General features: G+C 38.0%; 1 protein-coding gene across 3 annotated transcripts in view; it reads left to right on the forward strand.

Annotated features, from left to right (window-relative positions):
- LOC146471977 (uncharacterized) overlaps positions 1-17,381 on the forward strand; it is a 33,738-nt gene that overhangs the window by 8,560 nt on the left and 7,797 nt on the right. For 2 of the 3 annotated variants that reach the window (XM_085120537.1, XM_085120539.1), the window contains 10 exons: positions 1,278-1,326; positions 1,857-2,993; positions 4,005-4,115; positions 4,863-5,608; positions 7,742-7,792; positions 8,311-8,463; positions 13,817-13,944; positions 14,399-14,622; positions 15,210-15,302; positions 16,395-16,504. In XM_085120537.1, the coding sequence (XP_084976663.1) occupies positions 1,278-1,326; positions 1,857-2,993; positions 4,005-4,115; positions 4,863-5,608; positions 7,742-7,792; positions 8,311-8,463; positions 13,817-13,944; positions 14,399-14,622; positions 15,210-15,302; positions 16,395-16,504 (2,802 nt within the window). The remainder of the gene's footprint in view (positions 1-1,277; positions 1,327-1,856; positions 2,994-4,004; positions 4,116-4,862; positions 5,609-7,741; positions 7,793-8,310; positions 8,464-13,816; positions 13,945-14,398; positions 14,623-15,209; positions 15,303-16,394; positions 16,505-17,381) is intronic. The other variant, XM_085120538.1, reaches the window with a different exon arrangement.

Consider the following 17,381-nt stretch of genomic DNA (forward strand, 5'->3'; position numbering starts at 1 on the left):
TGTCCATAGATATATGATCAAAACTCACGTACTAAACTCAAAGATATCAATGTTTGAGTTTAGTATGTTTTCTAATGATTTCAGAGCATGTTTTGTTTGCAAGTTGATAATGTTTCATGTTACAGTTAGGGAAATATTTATAGTTTAAGCTCATGACTGTTAATGCTACAAACAATATTAAATAATCCTTGTGATTGTGAAGGTCAGGTTGTATAAGAGCCTGGTAAACTAATTTCAGGTGGTTGAATTGGTGTTAAATATAACTGTTAACTGGCTTTGAGTACAATCCCTTTTCATTCCAGAGTTTTACTACACTTAGTTTGTTTCAGCAATTTTCCTTTGGATGGAACTACATGTATTAATCAATAATTAAAATTATTTTATCGCGGCCCTGGATTCTACACATATTTATTGATTAATATCATTCTTATTTCAAACTATTGCCTTGACCTTCTTACTTTTCAAGTTAAAATGACAATTTTTTATTTGTCATTTTTATGATTTGGCAGCAACAAAGTTATTTTTTATTTGTCGTGTGTTATTTTGTGATGCACCAAAATTTTCTGCCCATAAATAGAAAGTGATTTTTGAAGAGGAAGTTAATTGTGTCATGCAGCAGGGATTTTTTTTTCACATCAGGTTTTTTCCTCTCGCCTTGACATTTTTGTGAAATCACTGTGACTATTTAAGGAACTTGTTCCTTCCCCAATGAAGCCTTGTAATGGTGTTTATTATTATTATTATTATTATTGTGCATGGTTGTGGTGGAAGAAAAGGTTCTGTACTATATATGTACATGTATACTGACATGCCTTCATATTCACTTTTATTTTGTTATGTATAATTTACACTGACAGTAAAATTCTGTGTTGTGAAGGATATGTTATGTTATATTTTAAAAGGGAAATGTCATCTATTTTTAGTGCCATTGTCATAAGCCAAAATTTATTTACATTGGTGGAAATATTAAAATAATAGTCTAGTTCTGTTAACAGTTACCCTACTAAAAAGAATGAATGTACTAGCCACTTTGTTGAGTTAAAAGTTTTACTTTTTTTCACCAGGCATTACTAATGTCCTTCCCCCTTCCACCTAAATGGGTTCCTCATCCCATATATCCCATATTAATCTTTTTTAAGAGAAAAAAAATGTTTTTATTATGCATTTCATTAGGTGCTTTTCCTGTTATTTTCTCCCTGTTTTACATTTTATTTTTGTGTCCAAAAGTTGCTAATGCATGTTGACATCCTACAAACCTTTTTATGTCATCTTTGCAGAATTGTCCAGCTTCTCAGCACAGTAAACAATCGCCCAGTTCTACAACAGGTGATTGATAGCATCCTATCATAAAGTGTTATTATTAGCTGTTGTTTGTTAATGAATACTTTTTTTTTATTAGAAGTTAGGCACGGAATGACATTCCAGCTAGACTATATTATGTATTTAGTGCCTTCTCAAAGTTGAGCACTTATTTAGTTTATTTGTGTCGTTTGTTTGTAATTTCCGTAGAAAAGTACATTTGAAGTTATGTTGAAGCACAGAGTTGTTATTAATTTTTTCACAATGCCAGTGTCTCATACCAAGTGGAATCAATGAGTGGGGTTCATTAGCCTATAGCTTGTTTTCAAAACCAAAAGATTTTTCTCACTTGCCATTCACAATAAATAGAAACAACCCAATGAGCCTGCAATTAGAATTCAAAGGAAATGCATGTAGGGTGGAAAAAGTGTATAATATGTGGTAGACGTGGTTGGTGTTGATTTCTTTTATTGGTTGCAAAAGTGAAGTACATGCAGATCACCTTTGACAGTCAATTAATCAGCTCTAATATTAATTTTAATTTTTTTCCTGTGAAGATGTGAGTGCGGCCAAGAAACGATCGCCCAATCAAGGTGTAGCACCGCCAGTTCCACGCTCAAGAACAGCAGCGGTCGCAAAACCATCCTCACAAAAGACAGTCAAGGAAGTTCTAAATGGGAAGAAGAAAACTGAACTCAAGAAGGAGAGTAGCTATGATGCCAGCGACAGTGACTCAGAACAAGGGAGCGTAGATCGATTGAATGCTGATGGTGACTTTGGTTATGAGACGGGATCGCTTGATGACAGTGACGTGTCAACTGGTGAACTTCTAAGTCCGTCAGCTAAAGATGAGCAAAAAACTATTTTAACACCAGATCGAGGCGGGAGTTCAAGTTATTCATATGCTGAAGTGGAATTCCGACCATTGGTAGTCACAGATAAAGGTGGTGTAGCAGCAGAACGTTCTGAAACGCAAGGCTTAGAAGACACTAAGCTGTCAGTAAATGATGATACTAGTGGTGACCGGAGATCTTACACTTATGCAGGCGATGAGTTTCGGCCTTTGATTGTTGCAGAGGGTGTGGGTATAGCCGCCCCTGTTGAGGTAAGGAAATCATCTAAAGATCCTGGCAATGGTGCAAGTGGCAATGAAAGGGACATACGTGGCAGTGGCGGTAGACCAACTCTTATGGCATACGAAGAAGTCACAATTGTTGATGGTAGTTTTGACAGATCAAATATTAAAGTAATGCCTGCGAGTCAAAGGACTATGGATGCAGAGAGTGACAATTTCCATACTATTGGACCACAGAATGATGTATATGCTATTGTACAGAAAAAGCCAAAAGATACAGATTCTAAAGAATCTGAAAATATAGCCCCCCAGAGGCAAAACAGTCCAATGCAGAGACCGATTGTTGAATTGGGTGATGTTGTTCCTGCAATTCCAGGCGGCCGGAAGGACTCAAACATGTATGAAGCTATAACGGGAGAACTTCAAAGCATGATCATGGCTTGTGATGATGTAGAGTTTGAAGAGAGATCATCCAGGAAAAATTCGCAGGAGCGAAAGACATCTTCAGGGGATAGGAGGGCTCCTCCACCTATCCCAAAACCGTATACTGGACCTGGGCTAAATACATCAGTCGTAAAGGAAGCACAACCTGAGGAAGCTAGAGAAAAGGAAGAGAAAGGTTAGTATGATTAATGATTGTCAAATAGGGATTTTTTTTCTGTTGACGTAAATGTAAATTGTTCTACACTTTTATCTGAAAATTTGAATTTTGGGTTTATGAACTTTCAGTACATGTACATGTCAATATTAATTTATTTATTGTCGTCCACTCTTCTTAAGAAATACCTACAGGTGTAATACGTCTTCATCCATTCAACCCATGCATGCCCCTTCACACGTAAATGTTGCAATGTCCTGTAGGAGTGTAACAGGGCGGTCAACTCTCCCGGATAATCCGTGAGTCTCCAGATTTTGAACAGTGTCTCCCAGTCTCCAGATTTATGTCTGTAATCTCCAGATTTTGAGCCATATCTTCTGTTCTCCAGATTTATGTCTGTAATCTCCAGGATAATTGACGAAATTTTCTATTTGTTGTAGACTTGACTTTGTGACAAGAAAATCTGAAATGTGTAGCGTTGTTTCTGAACCCGTGAAATTGGCCAATGCGACGCCTCTGTGAGGCGCTTTTTTATTATTGCTGGCCGGGGGAGTCATATTCTCCATATTTGAAGACGTGTGAGGTTGACAGCCCTGGTGTAATAATACATCAAACTATCGATTTATTGCAAAAGTGAGGGTTCTTATAGTAATGCATCAATATTGTGATTTCAACTATCGATAACTATCACAGTAGTTTTCTCAAGTATTGATAGTTTCAGTAGTCATCAAAGAATCTCCTGTAATCTTTTTTCTGTGATTGAAAAGTACACCCCTTGTTCCCTGCTCCAGTGTTGTTCGTCGCCATGAAACAAGGAGCATCAAAATGCACTCAAAGGCCAGGTCACTAAGCACACAACTGTAAATTTATATTTTTGGTTTCTTTTCTTTTCAAATTGAACTTACATGTAAGTTGCACAGCAGTCACGGTATGCATGTATTCAAACTTGTGTACATTGTACGTCAGTTTTGTTTATTATTTTATTTTGATCTTATGTGTCAAGCTTAGATCATTGGTTTGTTTGTTTAACAGAAACTACAGAGGACACTTCATTAGCATTATATGCTGTAGTGCAAAAGAAACCTAAAAACAAACCTGATGAAGGGGGATCTTCTGAAGATATTATCAACCAAACAACTCCAGGTAATATTTGCATTGCTGACTTTTTTGTCAACTGTGCTTGTGGTTTTAATGATTAATATTTATTATGAAAACATTACAGTAAATTTGAACAGTAAGTTTGAAACTCCATCAAAAATATCCCTTACATCGTAAAACTCCAAGATTGTAAGGTAATCAGCAGATTCTTGAGTCAATTTAGAATCTTAAACTGGGAGCCAGTGGTATTTTTTTGGTAATTTCTGTGTACCAGAAATTAAATATTAATGCTGCAGCTCTCTTGCCTTTTCAGTGACTATAGGATTTTTTGATGAAGATTTTGGATAAAGACATAAGATTTATGCATATACTGCTGGAACACTTTGTTCTGTGTAAACAAGTGCCACAGATACAGTAAAAAAATAATTCAAATCCGTATGTTCCGTGCATCTCAAGATAGTTTTTAACAGAGTTTCCAATCCTTAGAGTTGAACATAGAATAGCAAGAATCAGACAGAGAGCTGCTGCAGCAAGAATTCCTAGCTCTCCATGTTTGCACATGGCATCCAAAAATTGCCACAGACTCTAAACTGGAGTGTGCAGTGCCCATCAGTTGAGTAGACCCTTCAAAGGGTTTTGATGCAAGAGGTTGAAACTTTTTGTGACATTACTATGTTCAAGATTAATTTACACGATGATTAGTTAGAAGGTAACTCACGAATAAGTAGATTTTTTCAGGTACAAATCTTCCATTTATTAGCACTGACAACAGTTTGAAATTTTGCTCAACAGAGACAGAGCCTCAGGAGCACTTGCCAGTGTATGCCGCAGTTCAGAAGTTACCAAAACCTGAGCAGAATGCCTCAGTAGAGTCGCTTGACCAACTTAGAATACCAGCATCATCTGATGATGATAATGACGATGATAACAGTGATAATGACTTGCCACCACCTCTTCCCTCAAGGCTACCAAATCTTGAGGATACCATGAAAAGAACTGAACCCCGCGAGAACGTTTTTCAGTTTGATAAAGTGGAACAACAACCAGAGGAGAAGCCTAAGAAGGGCGGTGCTTTCAAAATATTTCAAAAGAAACATCGACGACAGCTTTCGGATGGAAATGTTGATAAAATTAAAAATGGGAGTGAGAATGGTTCCAGTCCAGCCCAGCATCGCCGTTCAAAATCACAGGCAGACGTGATGAAAATATTAGAAAATGGTGAAGGTTTGTTGAGCTGTTCTGACGCCAAAGAAATGTACACGGAGGTTGGCAGCATTCTCTCTGACAAAACACAGAGTTCCTCTGATGAGAAACCGCCTATCAAGCCTTATATGGAAGTTGACATTACTGAGCCTCCTCCCACCCCTAAAGAGATGAAGGATCAGAAATCTATGGGAGGAGAGAGTGATGATAACAGTGGGCCATATGAGCTGCCTGAGGGGTGGAGGGAGGTGAAGGGTGATAGTGGCACTTATTACTGGCATGTTGCTTCTGGGACAACGCAGTGGACACTGCCTCACGTTGCAACAAGACCAAAGGTATCAGATGAGTGCATACGGTTTTGTGCATGTATGTTGTCTTGAGATTCTTATTCAGTGTTGCTGGGCTTATAGAGCACTGGACTTGTAACCTGGAGGTCCTGGGTTCAAGTCTCCCTCTGACCTTTAACAGGAGTTGTTTTCAGTAGCTCCATGAAAATAGCTAGCTGGTTTCCTTCGCCCCAGCTGGGATTTTTAATACTCAATTTGAATTTTTTTTGTTTGTGAAGTTTAATGTTCGGCCCCACTAGAACTATAAATGAGGGGCTGGGAGCATAACCGACTTATGTCGAATTTCAGCCCGTTTTTCGATTTGGCTCGGATTTGTCCAAATTTTTGCATGTGAACTGCAATTCGATTGAAAACCATTGTCCAGTATTTATTTACGCCAATTTGTATTTTGTATTAATGCCATTGAGGAATTTTACCATCTTGTAAAGATATATCGATAACATTATAGACACTACATAACCAAAAGGACAATGCACTGAGTATTAATCACTGGTATTCAATATACACTCGTTGTCTTTGAAACACAGCACACGAAAGCTGTCTTTTTCGCAAGAGAAAGGGAAAGAATACTGTCACGCTTTTATTTAATTCTGTTACAAACGACTACGTGCGTGACAGGAATGTCAGAAATGTAAACAGTTACATTCTCCAAGAGGAAATGTGTCCATTTCCTGGCATAAAATCCAGCTTTGTCCTGTTTGTCGACATATCACTCTTGATAACCCAAAATACTAGAATTCCACCTGATTAACAGGAAGAAATGTAGCCATTACAACGATTAACGGCAGTTCTATTAAAAGGTACTGACTATCTATTCTTTTCACAAGCAGTTGGTGTTAACCGTGGAAAGTCTATGTTAATTGTACTCTCATTGAATCATTGCCTTGAAATTGTAAAGTTAATCTTTACATACCGAATTTCAAGCCTGGTAAACCACAACTAAGGCTTGCAAAACACCTTGCACATGGCAGGATTTGTCTCTGATGTTCCCGCGGGATTTGATAATCGAATCGGGAATTTTGCCATGGCACAGTCATCATTACCCAGGAGGGATTCTTTGGACAACATTTCGACCAGTTCCTGTGAACTGCATTCGTCAATTTCATAACTTTTTAAAAGATCCATGGATGTCATGCGTTTACAAACTTCACCAAACAAAAGCGAAACCACCAAACCAGTCCGATACGCAAGTTGTTTATCCCTACCGCCTTGATCTATTTTGGGCTTGTTACAACCTGCAAAAGCGCGACTAAACACGGCTCGTGGACAGTGGAAACTATTAGGCTTCCGGTAATTTGGAAAACAACGAGTCTGACGTGGACAAAACTTATAAGAAAATTTGCCTACCAAGTGCGTTCACTTGTAGACAAGCAAACTACCAATTTCCCCCCCCCCCCCCCCCTCCGCCCGACTCAATGTTGTCTTTTGGGTCATGAACAGTTTCCTGGCAAGCATCACTACCCACATCAACATTGCATAAGGGGAAGGGGGGAGGGAGAAGTAACTTTGGTAGAATTACATGGAGAAACAGTAAGTGAGTGGTTTTTTGGCTGTCTGTGTTCAGTTGTCATTACATATGGGGAGGGGGTGGGAGAGAGAAGTAAAGTTCTGTGGTAGAATTAACAAGAGAGAAATAGTAAGCGAGTGGTTTTTGTTTTGTTCGTGTTTGGTTTTCTTAGTTTTGTCCACGTTTGTAAAAGCGCGAAATGTTTTCAAAACCAGGGAGAGCAAAAATTCGGACAAATCTGAGCGAAATGGAAAACTGGGCTAAAATTCGACATAAGTCGGTTATGCTCAAAGACCTTCAAATAGTGACTGAGGGTAAATAAAGTATCCAGTATCGATTAACATGATGTACTCATTTCCTGCCTTTTTCTCCTCTCTTTTCGTCGTTTATAAGTATTTGACAATCTGAATGGTTTTCAATGCATTATGAGGCCATTTTCATGTTAACTCATGTCAGTAGATCTTAAAACACAAAGTGGAACGTTGTGAATTCTTCTTATTGAATAGTTCCTTTCACATTTTTAAATTACCTTGTATAGTAATAGGACAAGAAGTTGGGGTTAGTTCTAATTCCTCTTTCTTAATTGTTGGTTTTTTTTTTATTTGATAATTTAGAAGAAATCTAGTGAAGCAGCAAAATCTCCAGAAATTGCAGAGAAACAAAAGGTACAGTGCAACCTACCGCTTAATTGCACATAGTACAGTTAAAATCAGACAAACCAGTTACCACTGTCTTGGTTCCATTTTGATGTAAGAGACAACCAAAGAAAACTGAATAAACTTGCTTGTTCAAGTTCTTTTTAGTTCTTTTTATTTTTGGTTTAAGTTCTGTTATGTCCTACGGTACCACTCAAAAGTAAGTTACCGCCCTGAACAATTAGATGATTTGCATCATGTTCAATGAGAATTGTGTGGCTTGTGAAGAACTACCAGTAAAAGCTTTTTAAGTATCATGGCATAAATTTGGTGTGTGATGTTAATAAATTATTGTAAGGTCAACAATAATACATGAAAAAACTAATGCAATTGCAACCAGATTGAGTAATGCCATTTGCTGAAAACTGTTCAAGAATAAAAACAGAATTTAATGATACAGCACTTTCTTTCACTGAGCTGGATAACAGATGTGGCGCTGATCTGTTTTCAGTTTTTCCTTTAATGAAGATGTTTTCTTTTTCCTCCAGGTCCTCAGTTTTCCAGTGCATTCTATGGGTTGGATTGAACTTGAGGAAAGCCAGGTGGCACCACACAACATGAGTGAGACTATTGCTGACTGCATCTCAAGTTTGGCACAGCAGAGGAAGGATCTCTGGAACACTGCAGACACCTGGGGCGAGGTACATGACATACATAAAGCTTCAAAAAAAAAAAAACTGAGAAAGATTTTCGATTTATTATTATTAAATAGGAGAAAAGGTTCTCGCAATCTTCTATTTAATCTTTCATCCGCAGTGCATATACATGTTACACATATATTCATATTAATTTATTATTGTTATTATTATTATTATTATTATTATTATTATTTTAACTGTTTGTAATTAAAGGCCCATGTTCACCCAAGAGGCATTGCACGCTGAGCTGAATTTTGCACAGTCGAAAATTCAGAAAATAACAGCAAGCACCAAATAGCGAAAGTAATCCACATTCATCGAGCCCATTTCCTCCTCTCTCTTCATTCTGTGGATATTTTCAAGAACAGTCGTCATGAGGAAAGGAAAATCGTCGGTCGCTTGTAAGTACAGTGGAACCTCTCCTTACGGACACCTCTTACTATAATATGGACACCTCTCTATAATGGACAGTTCACTTGGTCCCTGAGAGACCAAAATCCATATACATGTAAAGCCTACCTCTCTAAAATGGACACCTCTATAATACGGACACTTATTCCTGTCCCCTTGGTGTCCGTAATAAAGAGGTTTGACTGTACATGTAACATCTGGCCATAGACAATGCAGTTGTACAGTTGTTATTCCAAAGGAATATATTCGTCTCAGAGACTCTTCGCATAGCTTTTATTCTGAAACAATAAAGCGGAAGGACTTGTTGTCTCCATGCATACATCTGTTGTAGCGATGTTCCTGATTTCTATGGATGTCTGACCTTAACATGTAAGTTTTATTAGCTCCATTTGATTTTATTCTCCCTACTCATGTAAACAGCGTTGCAAAGAGATATAATAAACTGTATGGTTTTCTAGGTGGCGTTCCTTTGCTCAAAGGAATGAATGCAGAAAAACGAACCAAACCCTTGACTTTTGTTTGCCAAGAATTTTACACAAAGGAGTGAAAAGAACTTGAGCACTTTGGGGAGTAAATCGGTGCAACTGAAACGAAATCAACCAGTATGATTTGCCTGGTTTGATTTATTTTGAATACGCCAGGACAATCATCCCAGCAGGAATATTCTGGTAAACCAATCAGATCCCAAGACTAAATAATAGAAGCGCTTGTATACAATAATAAACGCATGCAATGCCTATTGGGTGAACATGGGCCTTTAGGGGGCTGGGGGCATAAAAGGCTTGTGTTGACTTTGAGGTGAATTTTTGGTTTTTATCAAAGATATGGCCAAATTTAGGTAAAAAATGGGTCAGAGTTTCTTAAATGAAGTGTGGTAGGCCATGTGCCAAAAATGAGAGCAATTCAAAAAAGAAAAAAACAAAAACAATCCATTATGTGCTCTCTAAACAGAATTTTTGATTTTTTTGTTGTTTTTGTTTTCTTTGGATCACCCTCATTTTTGGCACATGGTTCCACTGCTTCAGTTCATTCAAGAAATTTTTATCCATTTTATGATTTAATGAGAAAAACAAAGGCCCTACATGTATCTGATAAATTTTGGTACCTTTCTTTGCTGTACTTCACCAAACAACAGCGTGAAATGACCAAAATCAAATAGTCCATGGGCCAGAAAGTGAAACCCTCCCCCCATCTCGGGATTTTTGCAGACATGTATCATTTTAAACCTCTACCCAAGGGTATTCCAAAAATCGATGTTTGCACTCGATCGATTGGTGGGTGTGGCCGTATGGCACCATTCTTTATTTTAATCAAAGTGCCACAGGTTACCCAGCCCGAAATTTTACAAACAATCTTCTTAAAAGCTATTATCCATGGAATTAACACACAAAACTACGCATACTTACTCTTCGCCATCTCCTCTGTTAGATGATAGCTCAACTATCACTTTTAAGCTTCAAAGTTGACTACTGCGCATGTCACAAAGTTCATTCAGCCTGTGCAAGGGGTATATGCGAAGTGATGCATAAGAATTACTTATGTTTCTTTGCTGTAAATAAAACAGCAGTTACGCACCTTTACAAGATTTAGTAGATTGCAACCTCTTCAGATTCACTGGAAACAATCAGTATGAGTTGCTTGTCTCACGATGTAGTCACTGGCTGTGGTACGCTACGTATTGACTTCTTATTGCTAGTCTTCATCAGGTGATGGGGTCGACAGGTTACGCGTCACCATCGTCAGCAGACCATTGTGCTACAAGAGGTAAAAGTGATTAATGTTCGTCACCCAGTTTCTCCATGGTTAATTTAAGAACAAATCCGCGCTTTCCAATACAGCATCAGGCATGTTGTCGTAATCGAGACTGCTGTCATGTTCATCTTCGGGCGTGACCAAGGGGCTGGCTATTACATCTGCCAGTTTTTGAGGCATCAGATTGCCGGCAGTCCAGAAGATTTCAAGCTGTCCTTTATTGTCAATGGTCCAGCCATGCCCATCAGGTCTGGCTAGGGGAATATACTTGGTGTCTGCTTTTCTTCCATATAAGAGTTTGATAGTTAGCTCTTTGGATATGCATTCGTAGGCTCTCGTGACAAGGAGGAAGAAGACTTATATCCACTCCGTAGTAGCTTGTCAGCACTATTCCTGGCCTCGTACTGAACCTCTCAGTAAACTTCTCATGTCTTAGGTAGCTGATGTCAGCCGACTTGCTGCCATACATTAGGCACGTAAACTACTCCAGATCTTCAAATACGCTGTTTTCTACGTCAACAGATGTTCCCAAAGCATGGAATGAGGGAAGAAACTTTTGTTCCTTTTTAAGGAGTTTCAGGGGCGTCACTTTCCCATTTCGTATGAACGCGCTGGTAGTATCGCAACCAGTAAATGGGTGCAGGGCTGCATGTGAGGGCAAGATTGACATCAACTCTGAGATCTCTTGCAACTGCATGGATATTCAAGAGACGTCGCTTGTCACCCGTCGCTTGTTTACTTCGTTGCACAAAAACCTCTTCCAGTCATGAGGAACTTTGGTAGACGATGGTCCTTTCACTAGGTGTGCCTTAGCAGAACCTCTTCGCGATCGTTCTACTCCTTTAATTGAACGGGGATGATAGGAGTCCGTCACAAAGTCAACACGCTGTGCCCGTGGGAGCTGATCAAAAACACATTCAGCTAGCTCTCCAAATGTGCTTGGAAGAGAAATCCTTGCCTGCTGCACCGCATTCCCGTCTATGATGTAGCAATCAAATGCCACGGTGGGTCTCTGTACCAAGTGCAATTTCTCTGCTAGGGAATGCATCAACTTCAACTTGTCAGTCTTTATCAGAGCACCATCTGCAGAAGCGAGTGCCCAAGGGACCTGGCCCTTTGGATAACTCAGCACGTTTCCCAAGCTAACGTGATGCTCTAGCGCCAGTATCACCAGTTGCCCAAAGACGTTTCTCTCTGCTGTTATTTCTATGTTTCTTCTTTCCTTTCGACAGACCATTGATGATTTTGCTTGGGTAGCAAACGTTTTGAGATTCTGTTTCTTTACTGGAGAGGGAAAGATGGTCTTCTTCTCTACTAGTCTTTTCTGGACAAACTCCCGATGGGCCTTCTTTCCGATCGATGTCATCAGCCATCAGTATGTCACTTTCGACATCTTGGGGCACAGGAGCGCCGAATGAAAGACAGTATAGCGCATCTTTGTCTTCGATGGTGAATGGATTAGTGAAATTACTAATGGCCTGTAAAACACTGCATGTGTCTTGCTCGCTCTTCACAATTTGCGATCCTCTCACCTCCTTGTGCGATGTAGCCTCCGGGCTGTCCATACCTGCAATCTCTTTGGTCGCTTTCAGATAGCTCGCTCTTGTGTGCCCTGTACGGCACCATCTGTAGGACGGCAAATGATTCCTGCTAAAACCAACAATGCCGCCGTGAGATTTGGCATGGCCGTTGTTTCTTTGCTCGATGGTGATGTCAACATTGTTCCTGGATGATGGTACATACGATCTGTTGATCTGAAGCCATTGCGTTTCAACAATTCCTCCGCTCCGGGATGTGAATTTTCCAGGTTTAACATAATTACCAGGTAGAGTGTGGAGTACCTTTCATAGTTGGGATGATCGAAGCTGAAGAACAAGCTGCACATCTTCTGGAGGCTTGCAAGGATGAAGCATTAGATTGTTCTGCTTGGTAATAAAAAATTACTGGAAATAATGCCTTGAGGTTTGTTAGAAACCTCATACGTCATGTCGGTTGAGCGTACTCGATAGTTTTTTTCTGACATTCAAATTATCTCGAGAAAAACATTTTCCAAAAAAAATCATATGCATTTCAAGACGTTGAAAAGGACTGATTTATCGACTGAAGTGAGATTATTTACTATAATATCTAACTGTTATATTGATGTAATATATTTAATCAATCATAAAACATCTTAGCAAATGAGAGAAAGTAGCATCAGAGAACAAAAACTTACCTGTCCGCTTTTCCAAAATGGCTGATTAGAAATCCGAGTGTTAAAAGGATTATTGCATGGATGGCCAAAAACTGGGCAATACATCTTGGGAAGCCGCATAAAAAGTACTTGAGGCACTAAATTGTCGGGCGAGGTGTTTTTTGTGCCAGATCTCCCCCAAATCCCACGCAAACCTTGAACAACTGTAGTTTTGTTTAAATTTATTGGCATTGCCTAGAAAGCGTAGTAATCATCTCGGGTGCATATTTAAGACACCAATAGCCATGAACTATCGTGGAAAGCAGTTCCGGTGCTTAATAATGCTGCGTTGTTTACGAAATTTCCACATCTAATAAATTTGAGTGATTATGCAGAGTTTCTGTGCGACACGATCGTATACATAATCTTATACAGTATAGGTATAAGCTGCATGAACTTTGTGACATGCGCAGTAGTCAACTTTGAAGCTTAAAAGTGAAAGTTGAGGTATCATCTAACAGAGGGGATGGAGAAGAGTAAGTATGCACAGTTTTGTGTGTTAATTCCATGGATAATAGCTTTTAAGAAGATTGTTTGTAAAATTCCGGGCTGGGTAGCCTGTGGCACTTTGATTAAAAAAAAAATGGTGCCGTACGGCCACACCCACTAATCAATCGAGTGCAAACATCGATTTTTGGAATACCCTTAAGTAAAGGTTTAAAATGATACATGTCTGCAAAAATCCCGAGATGGGGGGAGGGTTTCACTTTCTGGCCCATGGACTAAAAGTTTTATGGTGAACGTGAGCACATGTGGTATCTTTTTCATTCTCTGTCTCAATTACTTGAATGCCATTCCCACCTGTTCTGTTACTGGATAGTTTGGCCACATGGTAGAAGGTGAACGAATAATTATTGGAATAATCACGAAGTTATACAAGTAACGTGCACTTTAATTTTTGTTGACGTTGCCGTCGTGGTTTCTTAAAGTCCCTAATAATGATATCTGAATTATTTTTAGGGGAAGGATATAAGACTGTTGTTGGAAGGAGATACACTCAAACTTGTAGAGCCAAGAACCAGAGTTACTCTGCTAATCCAGCCTGTGTCTAAAATGAGGGTGTGGGGTGTTGGCAAGGAAGATCAAAGGTACATTGTATGTTAATTAGCAGAATAAGGGCCCATCTGCACGCGGTGGATTTTTAGGTACTTTCAATATTATTCATAATTTGTGGTAAAAAAATTGTAGTTTGCAAGTGTGGGTGTCAGTTTGCTTGATTACTAATTTTTTTTCAGGCTATTAAGCCATCTTGCCTTGGGGCCTGACAAATTTTTGTTGAAAGGTTTAAAAACACTATTAACAACAATATCAATCAAGTAAATTTGCTGCTAGTTTTCAGTGTTTAACAAAAGGTGTTCTAGTTTTCCTTCACTGTGTGGACACAATTGCTTAGGACTCAAATTTTGACATGATTTTTGGGAGGGGTGAGTAAATTTGATTAGGCTAGTGCAGACGGACTTCACTTGAGCAAGGCTCAAATTTAGGCTTAAATTAATTTGAGTAATTGTTGTGTCCTAAAATATTTCTTGATGCTGGTTTCAGGGACTTTGCATATGTCGCTAGGGATCCTGCAACGGGTAAACACAAGTGCCACATGTTCCGTTGCCATGGTAACATTTCTGGTCGAGCCATCACCAATGCATTGCATGATATGTGTAGTAAGATTCTGGAAGAAAAGAAAAAGGCACAAGAAAGCACCCGGAAAATATCAGCACAGAAACCATGGTCTGACATCATAAACACACCACCTCCATCATCTGCGAGAGGTACTTTAAATACACAACAACTCTCTTTGGGGTTCTCTGGGTCTTTATTGCTTGACCACCACGATATACCCTCAGGGAGGGAGGGTTGGAAAAAGAAAACCCTTACAATCGTGTAAAACGCGCTAGCTGGCTAGAATCGCATAATGTGGCTACACATGGCTACAGCTTGTATATATACATGGGTTTGGCGCTGAACTTCCGTCTCATGTATTCAATCCTGATAAACAGGTTTTATCACCCACCATCTTTCAACCTTACCTAACAAATTGCTTTTAAATGCAAGTACTATTTTTATTATTAATATTAATGTAATGATACAGGACTGGATACGTTCTGTATAAATATTTGTTTAAATAAAAAAATAATAAATAATAAAAAAGCATAATGAACTTATACAGTCTTTCCTCTGCGAAATGTGTGGACAAAAATGGTCTCTACTAGCGCAAAAGGTAATTTATAAGAATGTTTTCAGAACACTAGACTTACAGTATGTAATTCATTTGATTTATTTTAAGAAAATTAGTTTACTTTGTGGTTTGCTTTCCAAAGCCTTCATAAAAATAGTGTTTTTCATTGTTGCTTTTCAGATAATGCCAGTTTTAATGAAAAACCTCATGTAGAACCAAAAAAGAGCTTTTCTGCTAAATATGTTGGTTGTACAGATGTGCCAAAACCAACAGGTATGATATGTTATAGTTTGTGATTTAAAGTATATTGCATTCTCGTAGTTAACTGCCACAACTTCTTATGTACATACACGTGAAACAACAAACAGTGGGTAGAAAATTTTGGCCATATGAACTAAGTGGTGTCACATCACATCACATCACATCACATTCATTTAAACCTGGGATTTATGGAGTAGCTGTAGAAGCTAATATCTCAGAGAAAAGAAAAAAATAAATAAAGAAGAAATAAACTAAGATATATACAAGCCTAAAAATTAAAAAAAAAAAAAAAAGAAAAGAAAAAGGACTTAACTACTCGTTACACGTTATTATTGCAGTGACATTTTGGTTGAAAAGAAATTTGGCGCACCTTTGATTTAAAATTGTTAAGGGATGTTATAGACCTCAGGTCGTCAGTGAGTCCGTTGATCGTTGATGTATATCTAAAGGAATGTAATTCATGAGTTGTTGTGTTTACATATGGAACAACAAGTTTGTTTGATCCCCATAAATTATGTGTACATAGTATTTGTCACTTGAAACAGACCACTCAGATATTTCAAATTATGATAGCCCACACAAATAATAAATGATAAATTAATGAAGTAAATGTTAATTTTCAAAATAAAGAATAATAAATAATAAATAATAAATATAAAACTTATATTGTGCATATACAATAGAAATATTTTCATATGCGCATAACAGCAATAAGATCAAATTAATTGGCCCTTCCATGGTAAACATATGCTGTTCAACCCAAGCTGTTTTACAAACATCTCATAACAAATAACCTGAATTTGACCAAGAGACACTTTGATTAATATTTTTACCCTTTGTGTTCTAATCAATAAGTTACCCTTGGAAACTGATTTACATGTAATCTGAGCATTAAGACTAATATTAACACTGATAAGACATTCTATGAAGTATATAAAAAAAATCAAACAAGTGAAGTTGGAGATTTTGACAGCCACATATCAGATGGCTCTTCATGCACTGTACTGTACATATACTTTGCAAAATAGCATTGTTCTAAAAGCTGACTTTGTTGAGTGGATGCCAACAAAATTGATGTTTCTGATCGATCATTCGTGTTTTCAGGTGTGGAGATTTTGAACAAGGCAATCAACAAGTTAACCAGCAAAGGTAGCGCATGGAGGACAATCCTGATTGAGATTAGTGTTTCAAACATCAGGATAACAGACTGTACGGTAAGGAGATGTCTACTGATCAGCAGAAAAGTTTGCTTTTCAGCATTTGGTTACTGTGAAGCTAAGAAAACCGTGGATACTAGAAATATTTGGGAATGTTTATCGTGTTTGAAAACCAATGACTCTAGTTGGAGAGGAAAACCACAAGCTTTACATAATGGTAATTATTTTTGTGGTTTGATGTTGCCTCTGATTGGTCGTAGAACAAAGATACATTTCCAGAAATAATTAATACAATTTTTCTTAATGTTCCCGGTTTTCATAGTTTGACAGTTAATGTTTTCTAGGTTTTATTCTAGAGTTCGTTTAATATGTTCTGTGTGAGAAGTATCTTGGAAAAAAGGGCCCTTAATATGTCCAAAGGAGAGAGAACGAGATAAAAAATGGAAGGCTCCCAGTAAAGTGACATGCAGTTGGTTAAAGGGACTAGATCACTGACTGTACTTTGTGTGATTGTGTGCATTTTCGTTAATTGCCAGCTCTAAACGTGAAAATGGTGTTGCAAAATTATTTATTGATGAAATCTCTGTCATATTACAAAATAAAGTCAATATCTGAACATTATAGATCACTTACAAAATTATTGTTGGACCACTTTTTTTTTTTTTTTTTTGAAGTTTACCTAAATCCAATGTCTTTAAATCTTGTCAAGTTTGCCTGTCCATGCACGTTTTAGCTTCCTAGTTTTTCTTTTGTGTTTTTCAATAGCTTTTATGAGTTACTTTGAGGTTTAATTCAATTCTATGACCCGTTTAGATATGTCAAAATAATTTCCCCAAAATTGTGTGACCTAGCCCCTTTAATTGGTTCCCACTTAGGCACTTGTTGTACTCCTGAATTTGAAGGGAAATGAAATCAAAGGAATGTTTTAATCAAT

This window comes from Pavona decussata, unplaced genomic scaffold, assembly GCF_977016875.1.
Source record: "Pavona decussata unplaced genomic scaffold, jaPavDecu1.1 SCAFFOLD_102, whole genome shotgun sequence".
Taxonomy (NCBI): Eukaryota; Metazoa; Cnidaria; class Anthozoa; order Scleractinia; family Agariciidae; genus Pavona; species Pavona decussata.